This window comes from Aspergillus karnatakaensis (assembly GCF_047715665.1).
Source record: "Aspergillus karnatakaensis strain CBS 102800 unplaced genomic scaffold BJY04scaffold_6, whole genome shotgun sequence".
Lineage (NCBI taxonomy): Eukaryota > Fungi > Ascomycota > Eurotiomycetes > Eurotiales > Aspergillaceae > Aspergillus > Aspergillus karnatakaensis.
Window position 1 is genome coordinate 457,199 of NW_027395718.1, and position 14,341 is coordinate 471,539.

Below are 14,341 nucleotides of genomic sequence, written 5' to 3' on the forward strand. Positions count from 1 at the left end.
GACACAACAGGGGGATCGGGGATTGGGAGGGAGATTGGGAGATAGGTACGGAGTATGCATGGGATCGATCCCCCGTCACGCGTCGACGCGTTTAGTGGCTTTTGGCCGCCGCGATCAGTCATCTCAGCCGACGCAGCGCTCGAATACTTGACTTGGTATATACCAATTTGTCGGCATACTTTGGTCCATCAAAATAATTTAGATTCTGATGATTCAGTGTGATAGTACATTTTGAGTATAGTTACAAGTCTAATTGGTATAGTAAAAGTACACATGCCCAGCAAATGTATGGCGTAGAGGGCAGGGGAAATCATGCGCTGACCGACTCCGAAGATTCGGTTGATTCCTTCTTCTTGCTTTCGGCCCTTTCAACGCCGTCATCAATCTCTTTCCTGCCTTTGGACTTCTCAACCTCCTCGGCCGGCTTTCCAGCCTCCGCATCCCATCCTGGAGCGGTAAGACCAAGTTCCTTGTATTCCTCGTCGCTGACAATGTTCACCAGCTTTAATTTCCACTTGCCTATCTTCAAGATCAAGAGGTTACCGCCAATGATGAACTCCTCTGTCCTTGAGCCGGGCCAAGAGTGAATATTCGTATATGCCAAAGCATCGGGCATGTCTCCGCCCTTCAAGGAACCTTTAATACCAGGGCGACTCCCCACATTTGCACCTTTGTTCGCAATCAAACGAGCACCTTCTCCTTTGGATGCCACCATACCAGCATGCCAAAGAATCTTGCTGAATGGGACATTGTAAACCAAAGACCTCGGAAGCGTGACGTTTGCCGAAGGCATAGTCATATGGTTTAAGGCGACTGCATGGACGTTCCCCGACGCCTGATTTATAAAAGCATCTGTTGGCTTAGGCGGACCGGAAGGTACGCTAGGAGTGCGAGGCATGGGCGTGGGTTCCGTGATGGTGTTTCGAGCCTTGAACAACTGGCGGTGCTGCTGGGCTACCGCCTGAGCTTCAGCTGGACCGTGGATGAGTTCAACGAATTCTGACGCCAAAGCGTGTTGGGCCACCCGCTTTGAAGGATCCTTGCTTTGTTCCTCCATGATTTTTGCGATCTCGGGTAGAGGCTTAAAGGTGAACATCTTGAGGTAGCGTTCCACTTCGTTGTCCGGGGTACGCACAAAGAACTGTTGTCATCAGCAGAGGTCCTCGACTGATATTTGTCTGGCCACAGGCAACTAACCTGGTATAATTCAAAGGTGGAAGTCATGTCTTTATCCAGCCAGACGGCGTTGCCAGCGGACTTTCCAAATTTGGCACCAGAGGCCGTTGTGAGCAATGGTGTTGTGAGACCGACTGGTTTGTCAATGTCATTTTCCAGTGGGTTTCGATATTCTTGATCCGCGCAGTTTCTGCTAATAGATTTCACGGCGTCCATTCCGAAAAGAATGTTTCCGTACTGGTCGCTTCCTCCGATCTGGACTTGAACTTTGTTCCGGCGAAAAAGAATCCACCAGTCCCATGCTTGCAGGAGAGGATACGAAAACTCAGCAAAAGACATGCCATCTCCAGCCAACCGAGTTTTGACACTATCTGGAGTCAGCATAGTTTCTGATCAGCTAGCTTTGAATCGACTGACTTATCTCTTCCCAGCATGGGGCCCAGGCGCATGTACGCTCCCAGATCACGAAGTACCTCCATGAAAGGTTGTTTGTTCCACCATGTATTGTTGTTCTCTAAAGCCCTCTTCCAGATGTATTGCCTTTTATAGCCATATCTAGCGCCGTATCTCTCAATACCTGCGCTAAGCTTCTTGATTTGCATATGCATGCTAGCCATATTCGCCTTGCGGACGGAGGAATGCACTTGTTTCCGGCCCTCTGTTCGTCCTGTTGGATCTCCGACTCGAGCTGTAGATCCGCCAAGCTGCCTTTCGTAAGCCCTGCGCCTCAGCATGAATTGCGCCGAAGAACACTCACCAGGAAATATACTGGCATGCCCCAGTTAAATCCCCATGCGAGCACCATAAATGGTAGCATATGTCCAACATGTAGAGACGGCCCTGTGGGATCTACGCCTACGTACATTCCAACTCGCTTTTCTGTAAAGATACGGTTCACGAAGTCTCGATCCCTAATGCGTTCCCAGACAACAGTCAGCAAATGACACTCATACAGGTAAGGTAATGGGCTGGCAGAGATCAAGGTACCCAACAGTATCCTTCACTAGCTCGCGCTCCTCGAGATGCTCGAGAAAGCTCTTTCGCTTTCCTTCCTTGATCTCTTTTGCGAACCCGGCCCATTCCTCTTTCGCCTCCGCTACACGCCTGAGGTAATTTTGTGTGATCCATCGCTTCTGCTCTTGGAACAAACTTTGCCCCGGCAGCCAGGCTGAGCTAGGTCGACGACTACCGGGACATATTGAGTTTGTGCTCAGGATTTCTGTGGTTCGCGCATACTGACGGGCGCCGGATACTGATCGTGGAACTTGTTGAACAGCTGCGGAAGTGCGAAGGCGTGCCGTGCATGGCAGGGAAACGTTATGTGGTCGCATCGGACCGGATAGAGGAAAAGAAAATCCAATACGAATCTGCGAAAGATGTCTCAATTCAAAATGTCAAGATAGAAATGCTGGAGCGGAATATTTACGATAAGAAAGCCTACTGGCTGCCCTTCCGCGGAGAATTATTGATGCGGTGTTGATTCCGCCATGCTTCTAGATTCCAGGCAAGCAAGCGGCAATTCGACGACAAAGCAATTACGGATCAGTTATAATGATTAAAGTTGGAAGCAGCATCCATAGATTGGGTCCGAGATCACCAAAGACAGCAATGGATGGGCTTATAGGGACAATCCTGTCTTGGAAATGCTATTGCTCAGACACAGTATACGATAACAAATGTGGTGAGTTACTAGACACGAATGGGTTATATTATCTATGCAAGTACAACTAGTAGTAGATATGCTAGCCAAATGAGCCCTCTCATGTGAATGATGCTCCCTGCCGGTGGGCCAGGAACACATCTCAAGGGTCAGAATGACTCCAGTCACCAGTGAACACCGCCAAGTAATGTATTGTATCAGAGATGCCTTCATCGCGTCCGTTGAAGTAACAAGGTGGTGTGCCGAACGCATATATCACGCTCCCTCCATCCGGTACCAAGCAGCCCTTAAGCCCCGAAAGGAGAGCTGTCAGGCTCCAAGAGGAGAGATTGGATCAAATATAACACACTAGGCTTTCATCATCTGCGCGAATATTAGTGTCGGGAAATAAACAGTGACGAAATCAAAAGGCAGCACTCACTTATTCAAAACTTGGAAGGATGAGAGGAAAGAAAGCTCTGGAGATTTTTTTGGCTGCTTAAATTGTGGTGGAGGGCACTAGCCTGTTTTGGGCGGGCGGCGTGATTTTGTCCATTCTGCCATCTGTGTCTTATGCTCTTCTTCGACGCTGGAGTTGAAGGTTTGCAATTGTTGCTTCAATCGCACGGAATTTTTGCTAGAATGATTCTAGCGCGAGCGGCGCAAAACAGCGCCCGTCTTCGCACAAGCTATCTTGAGATTTCCAACTTTGTGCGCAGCAGGAGAGTGCCTTCGACTGCCGAATCGTATGTTCGCATCGCATCTTCCCCGAGAGCTTTCCATGGAGCTTCATGTCTCCGCGAACAAGCAGAGAGCCGTTCAACAACTTCGCAGATACTAGAGAGGTATAAAAAAGCGGGTATGTAACACCTGATATCATGCCTTAACCAGCCAATTTCTCCTTGTCCTCATCCGCTCTATAAATGCTAATCTATCTATCCTCTATAGTTGATTTCCCTCCCGCTACCTACGATTTCGAGACATTCTTATCGAAAGCCTCCCCTGGCCAAGAGGTTGTTCTCCATGGCTATCTCAGCTTTCGAAAGGATACGTCCAAGAAGCTCACCTTCGCCCGCTTACAAGATCCCACCATGAAACATAGCGTACAACTCGTATCGTTCATTGGAAACGAGTCCTTCGAGACACTCAGATCTCTCAGGCTAAACAGTGCGGTGACAGTGAGAGGCACGGTCAAGGCTAAGAAAGCTAATGATGAGGAGATGGCAAAGCGTGACCCCTGGGAGATTTCGCTCGACGACATTCAGCTCCTGAATGACTTTCCAAGCGATATCTGGATGGCACCAGATATGGTACACCCCATGAAACATAGGCATTTGCAGCTCCGAACGAGTAGTGAACTGCGTGAAGCCCTTCAATTCCGTGCCCGAGTCCGCAATATCTGCCGGGACGAACTGGAGCAAAGCCGACCCCCTTTTGTAGAGATCGAGACTCCGTTGCTTTTCAAGTCCACGCCTGAAGGTGCCAGAGAGTTTCTGGTTCCGACCCGAAAGCATGGCTTGGTATATGCTCTTCCGCAGAGCCCACAGCAGTACAAGCAGATTCTCATGGCTAGCGGTCTACCAAGATACTATCAATTTGCTCGCTGTTTTCGAGATGAAGATCTTCGGGCAGACCGGCAGCCTGAATTTACACAGGTAAATATGGGTTTATGCACACGCGAACAACGAAGCTAATACATCTGCAATAAGCTTGATCTAGAAATGTCGTTCGCAACCAGCGAGGATGTTATGAGGGTTGTTGAAGGTGTCATACGCCGACTCTGGTCGACCTTGATGGACACGCAAGCTCCTTTAGAGCCGTTCAGAAGAATGTCTTATCAAGATGCAATGAGTCGGTACGGCTCAGACAAACCAGACACTCGTTATGGAATGGAAATTCACCGGGTTGAGCATTTACTTCCAGTGGACTTAGTCAACAAGATCACTGACTTAACTGACCCAATCGTCGAAATTTTCAAGGTCGAGGGCAATGACAATGACCCTATCGCTACATCTGAATTCATCACCAAATTCCTTGACTCGCCAGCTGGTGCACCTTTCAACAACAACCCTGAGGGTGGACCAGGGGTATTTGTCTATGACGCAAAGAAGCCTCTATGCGGATTGCAGCCATTCGGCTTCCAGGCGGCTGAATTCGTGGAAGAGCTCTTGGAACCTGATCATGGCGACTTACTAATTGTTCAAGCCCGTCAGGCAGCCCCCTTCGCGGGCGGCTCGACCCCGATAGGTGACCTTCGTCGAGCTCTACATTCTGCTGCGGTCGAGTCTGGGTTCAAACCTGCTGCTACAGGCTTTGACTTCCTTTGGGTAGTTGACTTTCCTCTGTTCTCACCCTCCAGCGAGTCAGAACCTGGGCAAGGTGGTTCTGCTGGAATATCCTCTACACACCATCCGTTCACTGCACCGAAAAATGCTGCAGATGTCGACTTGCTTCTCACGGATCCCACGAAGGTCGTCGCTGACCACTATGACTTGGTGGTCAATGGGGTGGAACTGGGAGGCGGCAGCCGCCGTATTCACGACGCAGCCGTGCAGGAAATAGTCCTTCGCGACGTTCTCCAAGTGCCACCCGAGCGGTTGGCAGAGTTCTCGCATTTGCTTGAAGCACTCCGCGCTGGATGTCCTCCGCATGCTGGACTTGCTTTGGGATTCGACCGCTTGGTAGCTGTCATGCTAGGCAAGGACTCTGTACGAGATGTCATCGCGTTCCCCAAGACTGGCAAGTTTGGAGAAGACCCCATGGTCAATGCCCCTAGCCTAGTGAGCGAGGAGGCGTTGAAAACATATCACCTCCAGTTGATCAACGAGTGATATGATAGTTCTTCCAGAACTACTGTACTTTTATGTAACCCGGGGCCTCTGCGCTGCTTCGGCCTCGTGATACTCTCGACCGCTTTAATATACCAATGAACTGTACAGTACATAAACAGGAGATTGTAATCATGAAGATATCAAAGATGTGGAAGCAAAAACTAGTCCGTAGACATGCGGATGCCTGGAGTAGATAAGACTCACGTGATCGTTATCACTCTAATCAGATGACAAATTTGATGAGGGGCGAACTTTTTTTTCTATCCCAAAACTAGAGGTAGCCCCTCGCTCAAATCAAACAAAAACCAAGAACGACAATAATTATCTCAAAATGGATATTGATACCCCGGTGCCGATGGCACCTCATGACCCCGCTACGGGTGAAATCGCGACGTATGCTATCTTTTCCGCCATCTACCAGCCTCATACTAATCAAGACCGCTTTTTAGAACCCTCTGCTACAACTGCGGTGCCCCTCTCGTCGGATCCACGATATGCAGTGACTGCATGAGGCTTCAGGTCGATATCTCGCAAGGCATTCAAAGAGAAGCAGTCTTGAACTTTTGTCGCGACTGCGAACGATGGCTTCTACCTCCGCAATCCTGGCAGGTGGCGGCTCTCGAGTCACGAGAGTTGTTGGCGCTGTGCCTGAAGAAGTTGAAGGGACTCAACAAGATTCGCGTTATCGATGCGGGATTTATCTGGACTGAGCCACATTCGCGAAGAGTCAAGGTCAAGCTCACAATTCAAGACTCGGTGTCCGAGGGCGTTATCCTGCAACAAACTTTCGAGGTCGTATATATCGTGATGTACCAGCAATGCCCGGAGTGCGCAAAGTCATATACCCCCAACACATGGCGAGCTGCCGTTCAAGTTCGACAGCAGGTTCTTCACAAGCGAACTTTCCTTTACCTCGAACAGCTTATTCTCAAGCACAAGGCACACCAGAATACTATCAACATCAAGGAGGCCAAGCACGGAATCGACTTTTTCTTTGCTCAAAGGAATCAAGCAGAAGCTTTCATCGATTTCCTTCATTCTGCAGTCCCGGTCGAGGTCACGAAGTCACAAGAGATCATCTCCGAAGACATTCATACATCGACAAAATCGTACAAATTCACATACTCCGCCAAGATTGTGCCTGTCTGCAAGGACGATTTGGTCGCTCTCCCAATAAAACTCGCAAAGCAACTTGGGAATATTTCGCCTCTCCTGCTTTGCACACGAATCGGTACATCGATTAGTTTCCTCGACCCAAACACCCTTCAGACCGCCGATCTCAACTCCCGGATATACTGGCGAGCTCCCTTCACGTCTCTAACAGAAGCTAAGGATCTTGTCGAGTTCATCGTTCTCGATGTTGAACCAACAGGGCACTCCAGGGGCAAATGGTTCCTTTCTGATGTAACTGTCGCCCGAGCGTCCGATTTCAGCGGCGATAAACAGTTCTTCACGCGGACTCACCTCGGTAGTATTATACACCCTGGTGACTCAGTGCTCGGCTACATGCTGACGGGCTCCAACTACAACAACGCCGAATTTGACGAGATCGAGGCTTCCAGAACCTACAACTCCACAATTCCGGACGTCGTCCTCGTCAAGAAGTTCTACCCGAGACGCAGAAAGCACGCCAAGCGTAACTGGAAACTCAAGCGCATGGCCACAGAACACGATCCTTACCTACTACCAAATCCCAAGGACCAGACGGAGAATGACTTTGAGATGTTCTTGCGTGATGTTGAAGAGGATCAGGAGCTACGGGCCACATTGGCGTTGTATAAGAACAAGAAGCAGGACGACACGATGAGTGTAGCGGACACCGATATGGACGCGGATGGAGAAGAAGTACCCAAAATCAACATGGACGAGCTACTGGACGACTTTGACGACCTCGGAATTAACGACAACATGCAGGATTAGATTGCTTTATAAATTGACGATGGCACTTTCAGCCACATCATTCTATTGAGTCAGGCTTGTATACAACGTAGCTCTCGGTGTTACCTTAATAGAGTAGAGTAGGGCTGTTTCCAGAGAGTAGGGTTTATATATAACTAGCGCATTCCGCGGGCCCAACAAGTGCGATAAATATATAATGGACTCTTACTGATGATACGTCTGCTCAAACCGACCTCGAGAAATTAATCGGACGCCGTGGCTTAGGCTTTTACGGGGAGGATTCTCGAATAAATACGTGAAGACCTTAGATTTTTCTCCAGTTGTCTTCCATGGCAAGGATTTTGCTAGATTGACCTGCTGAGCGGACGAGACGATCAACCAAGAACAACTGACCAACCATCACACCACCAACACCTCCAACATATCAAGTACTCTTACAGCCAGCAAGTACCTTGCAGATCAACTCTCATCCAGGTGCAAGTGATATAATCATTAATTGTGGCTGCTTTATCTTCTATACACGAAGATTTGGGCAACCCCGCTTCTTCGTCGACCTTATCCGAAGACAACCTCGAGTAGGAAATGCCGAAGTATCTTTCCTCTCCTACACACTCTTTCACCATCCCGTCCATATACGATGGGTTACAGCTGGCCTGCCGAATTTACCTCCCACAACAGCTGACTGGCTCAGCCACAACTCCATGGCGCGTACGAGGTGCTATTGTCGCGCATCCCTATGCTTCGCTCGGCGGATGCTATGACGACCCAGTGGTGAGCTTTATAGGAGGAGAGCTCCTTGATGCTGGCTATGTGGTTGGTACCTTCAACTTTCGGTATATACTGTTCACAGTCTTCTTCGACTGCTGCTGACGATGTGATAGTGGTGCTGGTGATTCGGAAGGCCGGACTAGCTGGACAGCGAAGCCCGAGTTGGCGGATTATGTCTCTTTCTATGGATTCATGATGCTCTACTTGCATTACCTGAAATCGAATCTTCGCGCCCGGTCGGAAGAACAGAGTAACAATGGGGGCATCCACCTTGTTCTTGGTGGTTACTCGTATGGGTCGCTAGTTGCTTCGCATCTCCCAACAAGTGATGAGGTCGCGGATATCTGCATTAACGGTGCCCAAGGAACGCCAGCCTATGAACTATCACTCGTTGCACGGAGCACATGCGATGCCTCCAAAGCTGAGATCTCACAATCGACATTACAGGATTTGGAGGCACCTAGTGCTGGCCTGGATCTGAAAGATCTGCTACGATCGCCCGACATGACAATTTCATATCTTCTGGTCTCTCCTCTGCTTCCCCCAATCAACCTATTCTTGACTCTATTTCTGGACTTATCGCTAGAAGTGGACACTGAAGCGTCGGGGCAACGGAGAAAAATCCCTTGCCCGAAACCAGCGGATCAGCTCCGTGCACACCGGACCCTGGCAATCTATGGAGATGAAGACACATTCACCTCTATAAGCAAGCTGCGCAAATGGTCAGACGAGCTTAGCGATGCGCCCCAGAGTCAATTTGTCTCGACGGAGATTGATGGTGCGGGACATTTCTGGGGGGGAGCTGGAGTTGAGCAAGAAGCTAGACATTCGTTACGGCAGTGGTTGCGTCAAGGACCTTAGAATTAGTACTACTCCAACTCTCAGGTGGTGCCTATCGATGGGCTGAAATGGGCCACATGAGTACATCACCATAACTTTCAGCATGTGAGATCGCCTAGTTATCTTACCCGCATGCCTGATGACCAAGCTGACTCTTGGTTTGATGCTCATATATATATCTTTTATGTACTGTTTAATTAATTAACCTAGCCATCCATTGTCACCGCATCTTGAAGATTCCACACAGGAGGTGCGACGCTGATTGATGGGTGACTGACTTTGTGGGTGGCGGGCAGTATCCATCAGCACTTTCAGGAAGTATACTGGCTAAACTACGGAGTACGGGTATAAAGTCATAGAAATGATAGCATTTTGACATAGTAGATGTGGAGAAGCAGACCATATTCTGAGGACGGTAATGACTTTGGACTGCCAGTAAAGTTCAGAGGAGTTCTCTTCCTCAGAACCATGGCAAAGACTCGTGGCAACCTCAACCTGCAAATTGCGCGCACGAGGCTGATCACCGGCGCTCGTGACTGTTCTCCGGGGTTTGACGTCGGCACCCCCCAGATTTTCTCAGCCTTCCCCAATTGTCCGTGTCTCACCCCAGTTCTTCCGTCGCGATCGCGAGTTCTCATGCTCCTGTATTTCTCTTTTCTTTTGTGATTTTTTCCTCTCCTCTTATCCTTCATATTTCTCATTACCCGGCCATACCATTGCCTCCCGCCGAATGGATATCCGGCTGCCGCGCTTAAAACTGTCATGTCGCCGCTCCCTGAGACCCCACTAATAATTCCAACATGGCATGGAAAAGGCAAACCCCACGCCGGTCATGGATCGCCTCTCGATTCCACTCGAAGCGGCTTCCGACCGCGACTGAATCTCAGTCCGGTACCTTCGCTGACCTCTGTTGTGAGAGGTTCCATCACCTGGGCAGGGAGTGTTTGGAATGCCGGAGATGTTGTCTCGAAGGAACAAAAGTTTGCAGAGGAGCTGCAGTCAGAGGCAGAGGATCGGAAGCAGGTCTTGTACCTGCGCATGCGCAATGTGAGTTTCATTGTCGGCTGCCGAGAGTTACACTGCTTTCTCCGGCTTCGACAGATTGCTAACATAACTGCCTTGTTAGGCCGTGTCCCCCGAAGAATGGAAGGAATGCGCTTGCGAACTCGACAAACTTGAAGACAACAACTCTTGGAAAGAAACTTTCGAATGCGACGAGTACAACCCGCGTCTTGTGCAGGAGCGGCTCGAGCAGCTAGAAGCCGCGCGTTTGAGTTGCGATGTCAGTCGCATGCTATATCTGATCCGGACGTCGCTCAGCCGTGATTTGGGAGGCATGAGCAACGCGTCTCTCTACAAACATACACATTTTGGCACCAAGGTTCTGATTGATAGATATATAACGACCGCGGTTGAGACGATATCATCATTAGTAGAGGTGTCTGGCGGCAACCGGTGCGACGCGGCCGAATCGAGATATATACTTGACCAGCTCCTAGCTGCGAGACAGGCTTTTGGACGAAGCGCGCTTTTGTTCTCAGGTGGAGCTACGTTTGGAATGAACCATATTGGTGTTTTGAAATCGCTTTGGATGTCGAAACTTCTGCCGCGCATCATCTCGGGTGCCTCTGCCGGCAGCATCGTCTGTGCAGTATTTTGCACCCGTACAGAGGATGAACTTCCGGCACTTTTGGCTTCCTTCCCCTACGGTGACTTCTCAGTGTTCGACGAGGAAGACCACGAAGAGAATATATTCCAGAAAACCGCGAGGTTCCTCAAACACGGGGCGTTTTTGGATATCACACATCTGGCGAAGGTGATGAGAAACTGGTTAGGGGACATCACCTTCCAGGAAGCATACAATCGCACTCGGAGGATCCTCAATATTTGCGTCTCCAGTGCCGGGGTGTATGAACTGCCGAAGCTTCTGAACTATATTACTGCTCCTAACGTTCTAATCTGGTCTGCTGTGTAAGTCCTCGCCCGTTTTACCTTATTGGAGCCCTGCTAATGACGACTAGTGCTGTTTCTTGTTCAGTCCCGGTAGTCTTCTCTCCGTTCACGCTCATGGCGAAGGATCCACTGACAGGCGAGCCTGTACCTTGGAACGATCTTCACAAGCAGTATATTGACGGCTCCGTCGATGGCGACTTGCCGATGAATCGACTATCGGAGATGTTCAACGTCAATCATTTTATCGTATCTCAGGTGAACCCACATATTGTACCATTTCTTCCAAAGGATGACGAACCGAAGAGCGTGGCTGTACCGACATCAACGGCGTCGCGTCTCTTCCATACCGTTTCGCACCTTGCGAAAGACGAAATCATGCATCGAATGGCAGTATTGACCGAGCTCGGGGTCTTTCCGAACTCATTCACCAAATCTATTTCAATCATGAACCAGAAATATTCAGGAGACATTAATATCTACCCTGAGATTCTGTATGCGCACTTCCCTCGATTGCTGAAGAATCCGACGACCGACTTCATGCTCAAAGCATGTCTTTGCGGAGAGCGAGCAACATGGCCGAAGCTCGCACGCGTCCGCAATCATTGCGCTATCGAACTTGCATTAGACTCGGCCATACAAAGAATGCGCGTGCGAGTCGCTCTGACTCACAGTCAAGCCACTTTCATGTCGGACGCCATTTTCCAGCACTCTAATGACGGCAGTGCTGATCGTGGACGAAAGCGACGAAGCTCTTATAATCATGAAATCGAACGCAGAAATCAGGGCGGAAGCAGAGCAAGTCGCCCGAGCATAGAGCAAGTGGGAAGGTCTTATTCTCATAGCTTCGAGTCAGTATATTCGAGAGCGGACCAGGACATGGACTGGGCTTGGATTAACCATGCTGGGATTGAGCCTAAAAGCCTGGAGCTTGTCACTAGCAGCGAACATGAGACGGAAGCGCCCTCTTTCGGATCGTATCCTCGTGAACGAAACTATTTCTCACCCGACCCAGAATGCAGCATTGAGCTTTCAAAACAGTCTTCTTCGTCATCGTCGGCATCGTCTCCTATGCCTCTGGCTGCAAATTCTGGATTTACCCCTCTTCCTGGAACGTTGTCGACGTCTGCTAGGCGACATACCTTACCGTCTCGGTCGATGTCCCCACCCCGTCTATCGCTCATGATGACACCTTCAGCGCAAAAACGGTGATCTTGTGCGCCAGCTGTTCAACTCGCGACGCGAAACGTATGAGGTTGTTTTTCTGCCAAAATTCTGACAGGTGGAGTTACTCCATGATCGGCGCTGTTACCGGATACCAAGCATCTTATGAAGAGAGCTACCGGCGCTTACGCATTTTTGACACGACTGATGATGCATGTTACATGATTTATGGTTGCTTTTGAAATTGATCTTCGAGGTCGGGACAGTTGGCGTTTCAACCAGGCACTGGCCGCTTTTGTTATGCATTTGCATCCTCACATTGGTCTTTCTTCGGCGCTCATTTCGCGGGGAGCTTGCATGGCGGCGTTATTGGATAATCATGATGGATTACGCGTCTCTGAGCGCGGGGAAGGGTCCCTGTCGCATAGACTATTACTACATACATACACCAGTAGATTTGGAATGGCTAGAGTGATTCGGGTGCTTCGCGTGACGCAGTACGATAGCAAACACGGTAAATTTAGCATCTGGACCACCGGCTCCTGCTGTTAATCTGGTTAATTGATATTGATTTTAGACTAATTATAGCACATTGAGCTGGTGCCAGGTGGTCTCCGACTGCAGTGTGATAATGTATGTGACGAGATGCCCTACTCCAGAGCGGTGATAGCGTGCTTCTATAATTGTAAATTAGCCTGCATATGCAGGGTTAATTAGCACAATTTCTGTCCCTAATATCATCTATTAATGGAAATAACAGGGGATCGACCGGCACTAATGCACGACCCCGAACGCTCAGTCTTAGCACGGCGGCTAATCCTCGCTTTCCACCCTCATACTGGAGAGTCAAACAGCGTTGCCGGATTTCGGGCCATCTTAGCTTGAGCACTTGCCAGGGTCTTCATGCAGCCATCTCACCATGAAACGCAGAGACCAGGGTGCTTCAAAATTAGAAACCGCCTGTTTTGCGGCAAGCGGGGGAAGCTTAGGGGTATATCTTTCCCCTCCCCACCCGGACTGTATCAGGTCGATCAAACAGCTTGGCTTCCACTGTCATCTCTGAGCATCATACCTTAAAGTCTGAAGGCTTCCTGACTTTGTCATTGTTGACTCTTTGTTGTCTTCCACCAAGGCTTTCTCCTCACCGCGCCTACCTACCTACCCACCATCCTATCTATACTATGTCTTTCAGCCGCTTCCGCAAGCCAAACCAGACCAAGCCTCTATACAATCAACGAACTGGAGGCGACATCTCCATTCCAATCCCAAAAGACATCCGAACAGCCTACAAGTCATCAAGAATTACTCCTTCCTGCGAAGACGACGACATCATCCCCCTCACAGGCTCAAGCACCAGCTCAACCTCAAGCACTTCATCCCGCCGCGACTCATTCACAATGAAGACCCTCAACCCACGCCGCCTCTCGCTGCGACTAAAAAGCCGAGCCAGCAATCCTACTTCTCCTTCCACCCCCGAACATAAGCCTACCGATTACCGCACACATACAGAAGCCGGAGCTGGCATCGGAGGTGGCCGCGCCGACTTCATATACAAGCCCATAACCCGACAAGACTATCCCACCGTCGTTGCTGAAACAGCCGCTTCCCAAAGCAGGCCTGTCTCGCGATACCAATACCATTATATTCCAAGCACGAGGGGAGAAAGATACATGGAGGAACCCTCCCGGTCGCGGGCCCACTATACCCACACACTAGACGACGAGGATCGACTGGATAGACGGGGCCGCGATCTATATAACGACTTGGATGAGGAGTATGAGAGGAACCTTGGGGGAGCCCCATGGGGAGGATATACAACCAGCGAATCAGACATTTATACTTCGGCCGCGGAGAAAAGACGGAGTCGCGCGGCGCGACGGTTGACAACGGTCATGGTTCCTGATGCCGATGAGATCTATGGATAAACGTTTTGCTCTAATCTAATGTCTACACCATTTTACTATAATGTTTGTTACTTAGCGGGCGGTTATGATGTCCATTGTACCTGATTACCAAATTAAAGATCGCTTTGCTTATGAATCTGAATGTTTAAAAGTCTCCGTGGTGAAGATTG

General features: G+C 49.7%; 6 protein-coding genes across 6 annotated transcripts; 5 read left to right on the top strand and 1 right to left on the bottom strand.

Moving 5' to 3' along the window:
- Positions 1-197: 197 nt before the first annotated feature.
- BJY04DRAFT_180001 (tyrosine--tRNA ligase MSY1) lies at positions 198-2,579 on the bottom strand. Its single transcript, XM_073709991.1, has 5 exons — positions 2,164-2,579; positions 1,934-2,087; positions 1,594-1,880; positions 1,198-1,543; positions 198-1,141 (listed from the first exon to the last, which is right to left on the bottom strand). Exons 1-5 carry the CDS (start codon positions 2,505-2,507, stop codon positions 311-313), a joined length of 1,962 nt encoding a protein of 653 aa, XP_073575391.1. The 5' UTR covers positions 2,508-2,579; the 3' UTR covers positions 198-310.
- An 830-nt stretch (positions 2,580-3,409) lies between these two features.
- Positions 3,410-5,782, top strand: BJY04DRAFT_180005 (aspartate--tRNA ligase MSD1). The gene is made up of 3 exons (XM_073709992.1): positions 3,410-3,674; positions 3,764-4,470; positions 4,525-5,782. The coding sequence occupies exons 1-3, from the start codon at positions 3,458-3,460 to the stop codon at positions 5,644-5,646; spliced, it is 2,046 nt and encodes a 681-aa protein (XP_073575392.1). The 5' UTR covers positions 3,410-3,457; the 3' UTR covers positions 5,647-5,782.
- Positions 5,783-5,918: 136 nt separating this feature from the next.
- On the top strand, positions 5,919-7,731 carry BJY04DRAFT_180007 (ribosome-binding protein NMD3). Its single transcript, XM_073709993.1, has 2 exons — positions 5,919-6,039; positions 6,096-7,731. Exons 1-2 carry the CDS (start codon positions 5,978-5,980, stop codon positions 7,564-7,566), a joined length of 1,533 nt encoding a protein of 510 aa, XP_073575393.1. The 5' UTR covers positions 5,919-5,977; the 3' UTR covers positions 7,567-7,731.
- Positions 7,732-8,127: 396 nt separating this feature from the next.
- Positions 8,128-9,174, top strand: BJY04DRAFT_214372 (uncharacterized protein; the record flags this gene model as incomplete). Its single annotated transcript, XM_073715200.1, has 2 exons — positions 8,128-8,378; positions 8,427-9,174. 2 exons carry the CDS (start codon positions 8,128-8,130, stop codon positions 9,172-9,174), a joined length of 999 nt encoding a protein of 332 aa, XP_073575394.1.
- Positions 9,175-9,736: 562 nt separating this feature from the next.
- BJY04DRAFT_136153 (putative Patatin family phospholipase) lies at positions 9,737-12,405 on the top strand. Its single transcript, XM_073708588.1, has 3 exons — positions 9,737-10,200; positions 10,280-11,124; positions 11,175-12,405. The coding sequence occupies exons 1-3, from the start codon at positions 9,916-9,918 to the stop codon at positions 12,313-12,315; spliced, it is 2,271 nt and encodes a 756-aa protein (XP_073575395.1). The 5' UTR covers positions 9,737-9,915; the 3' UTR covers positions 12,316-12,405.
- Positions 12,406-13,025: 620 nt separating this feature from the next.
- Positions 13,026-14,340, top strand: BJY04DRAFT_136156 (uncharacterized protein). The gene has a single exon (XM_073708589.1). The coding sequence runs from the start codon at positions 13,449-13,451 to the stop codon at positions 14,190-14,192; it is 744 nt and encodes a 247-aa protein (XP_073575396.1). The 5' UTR covers positions 13,026-13,448; the 3' UTR covers positions 14,193-14,340.
- The last annotated feature ends 1 nt before the right edge of the window (position 14,341 follows it).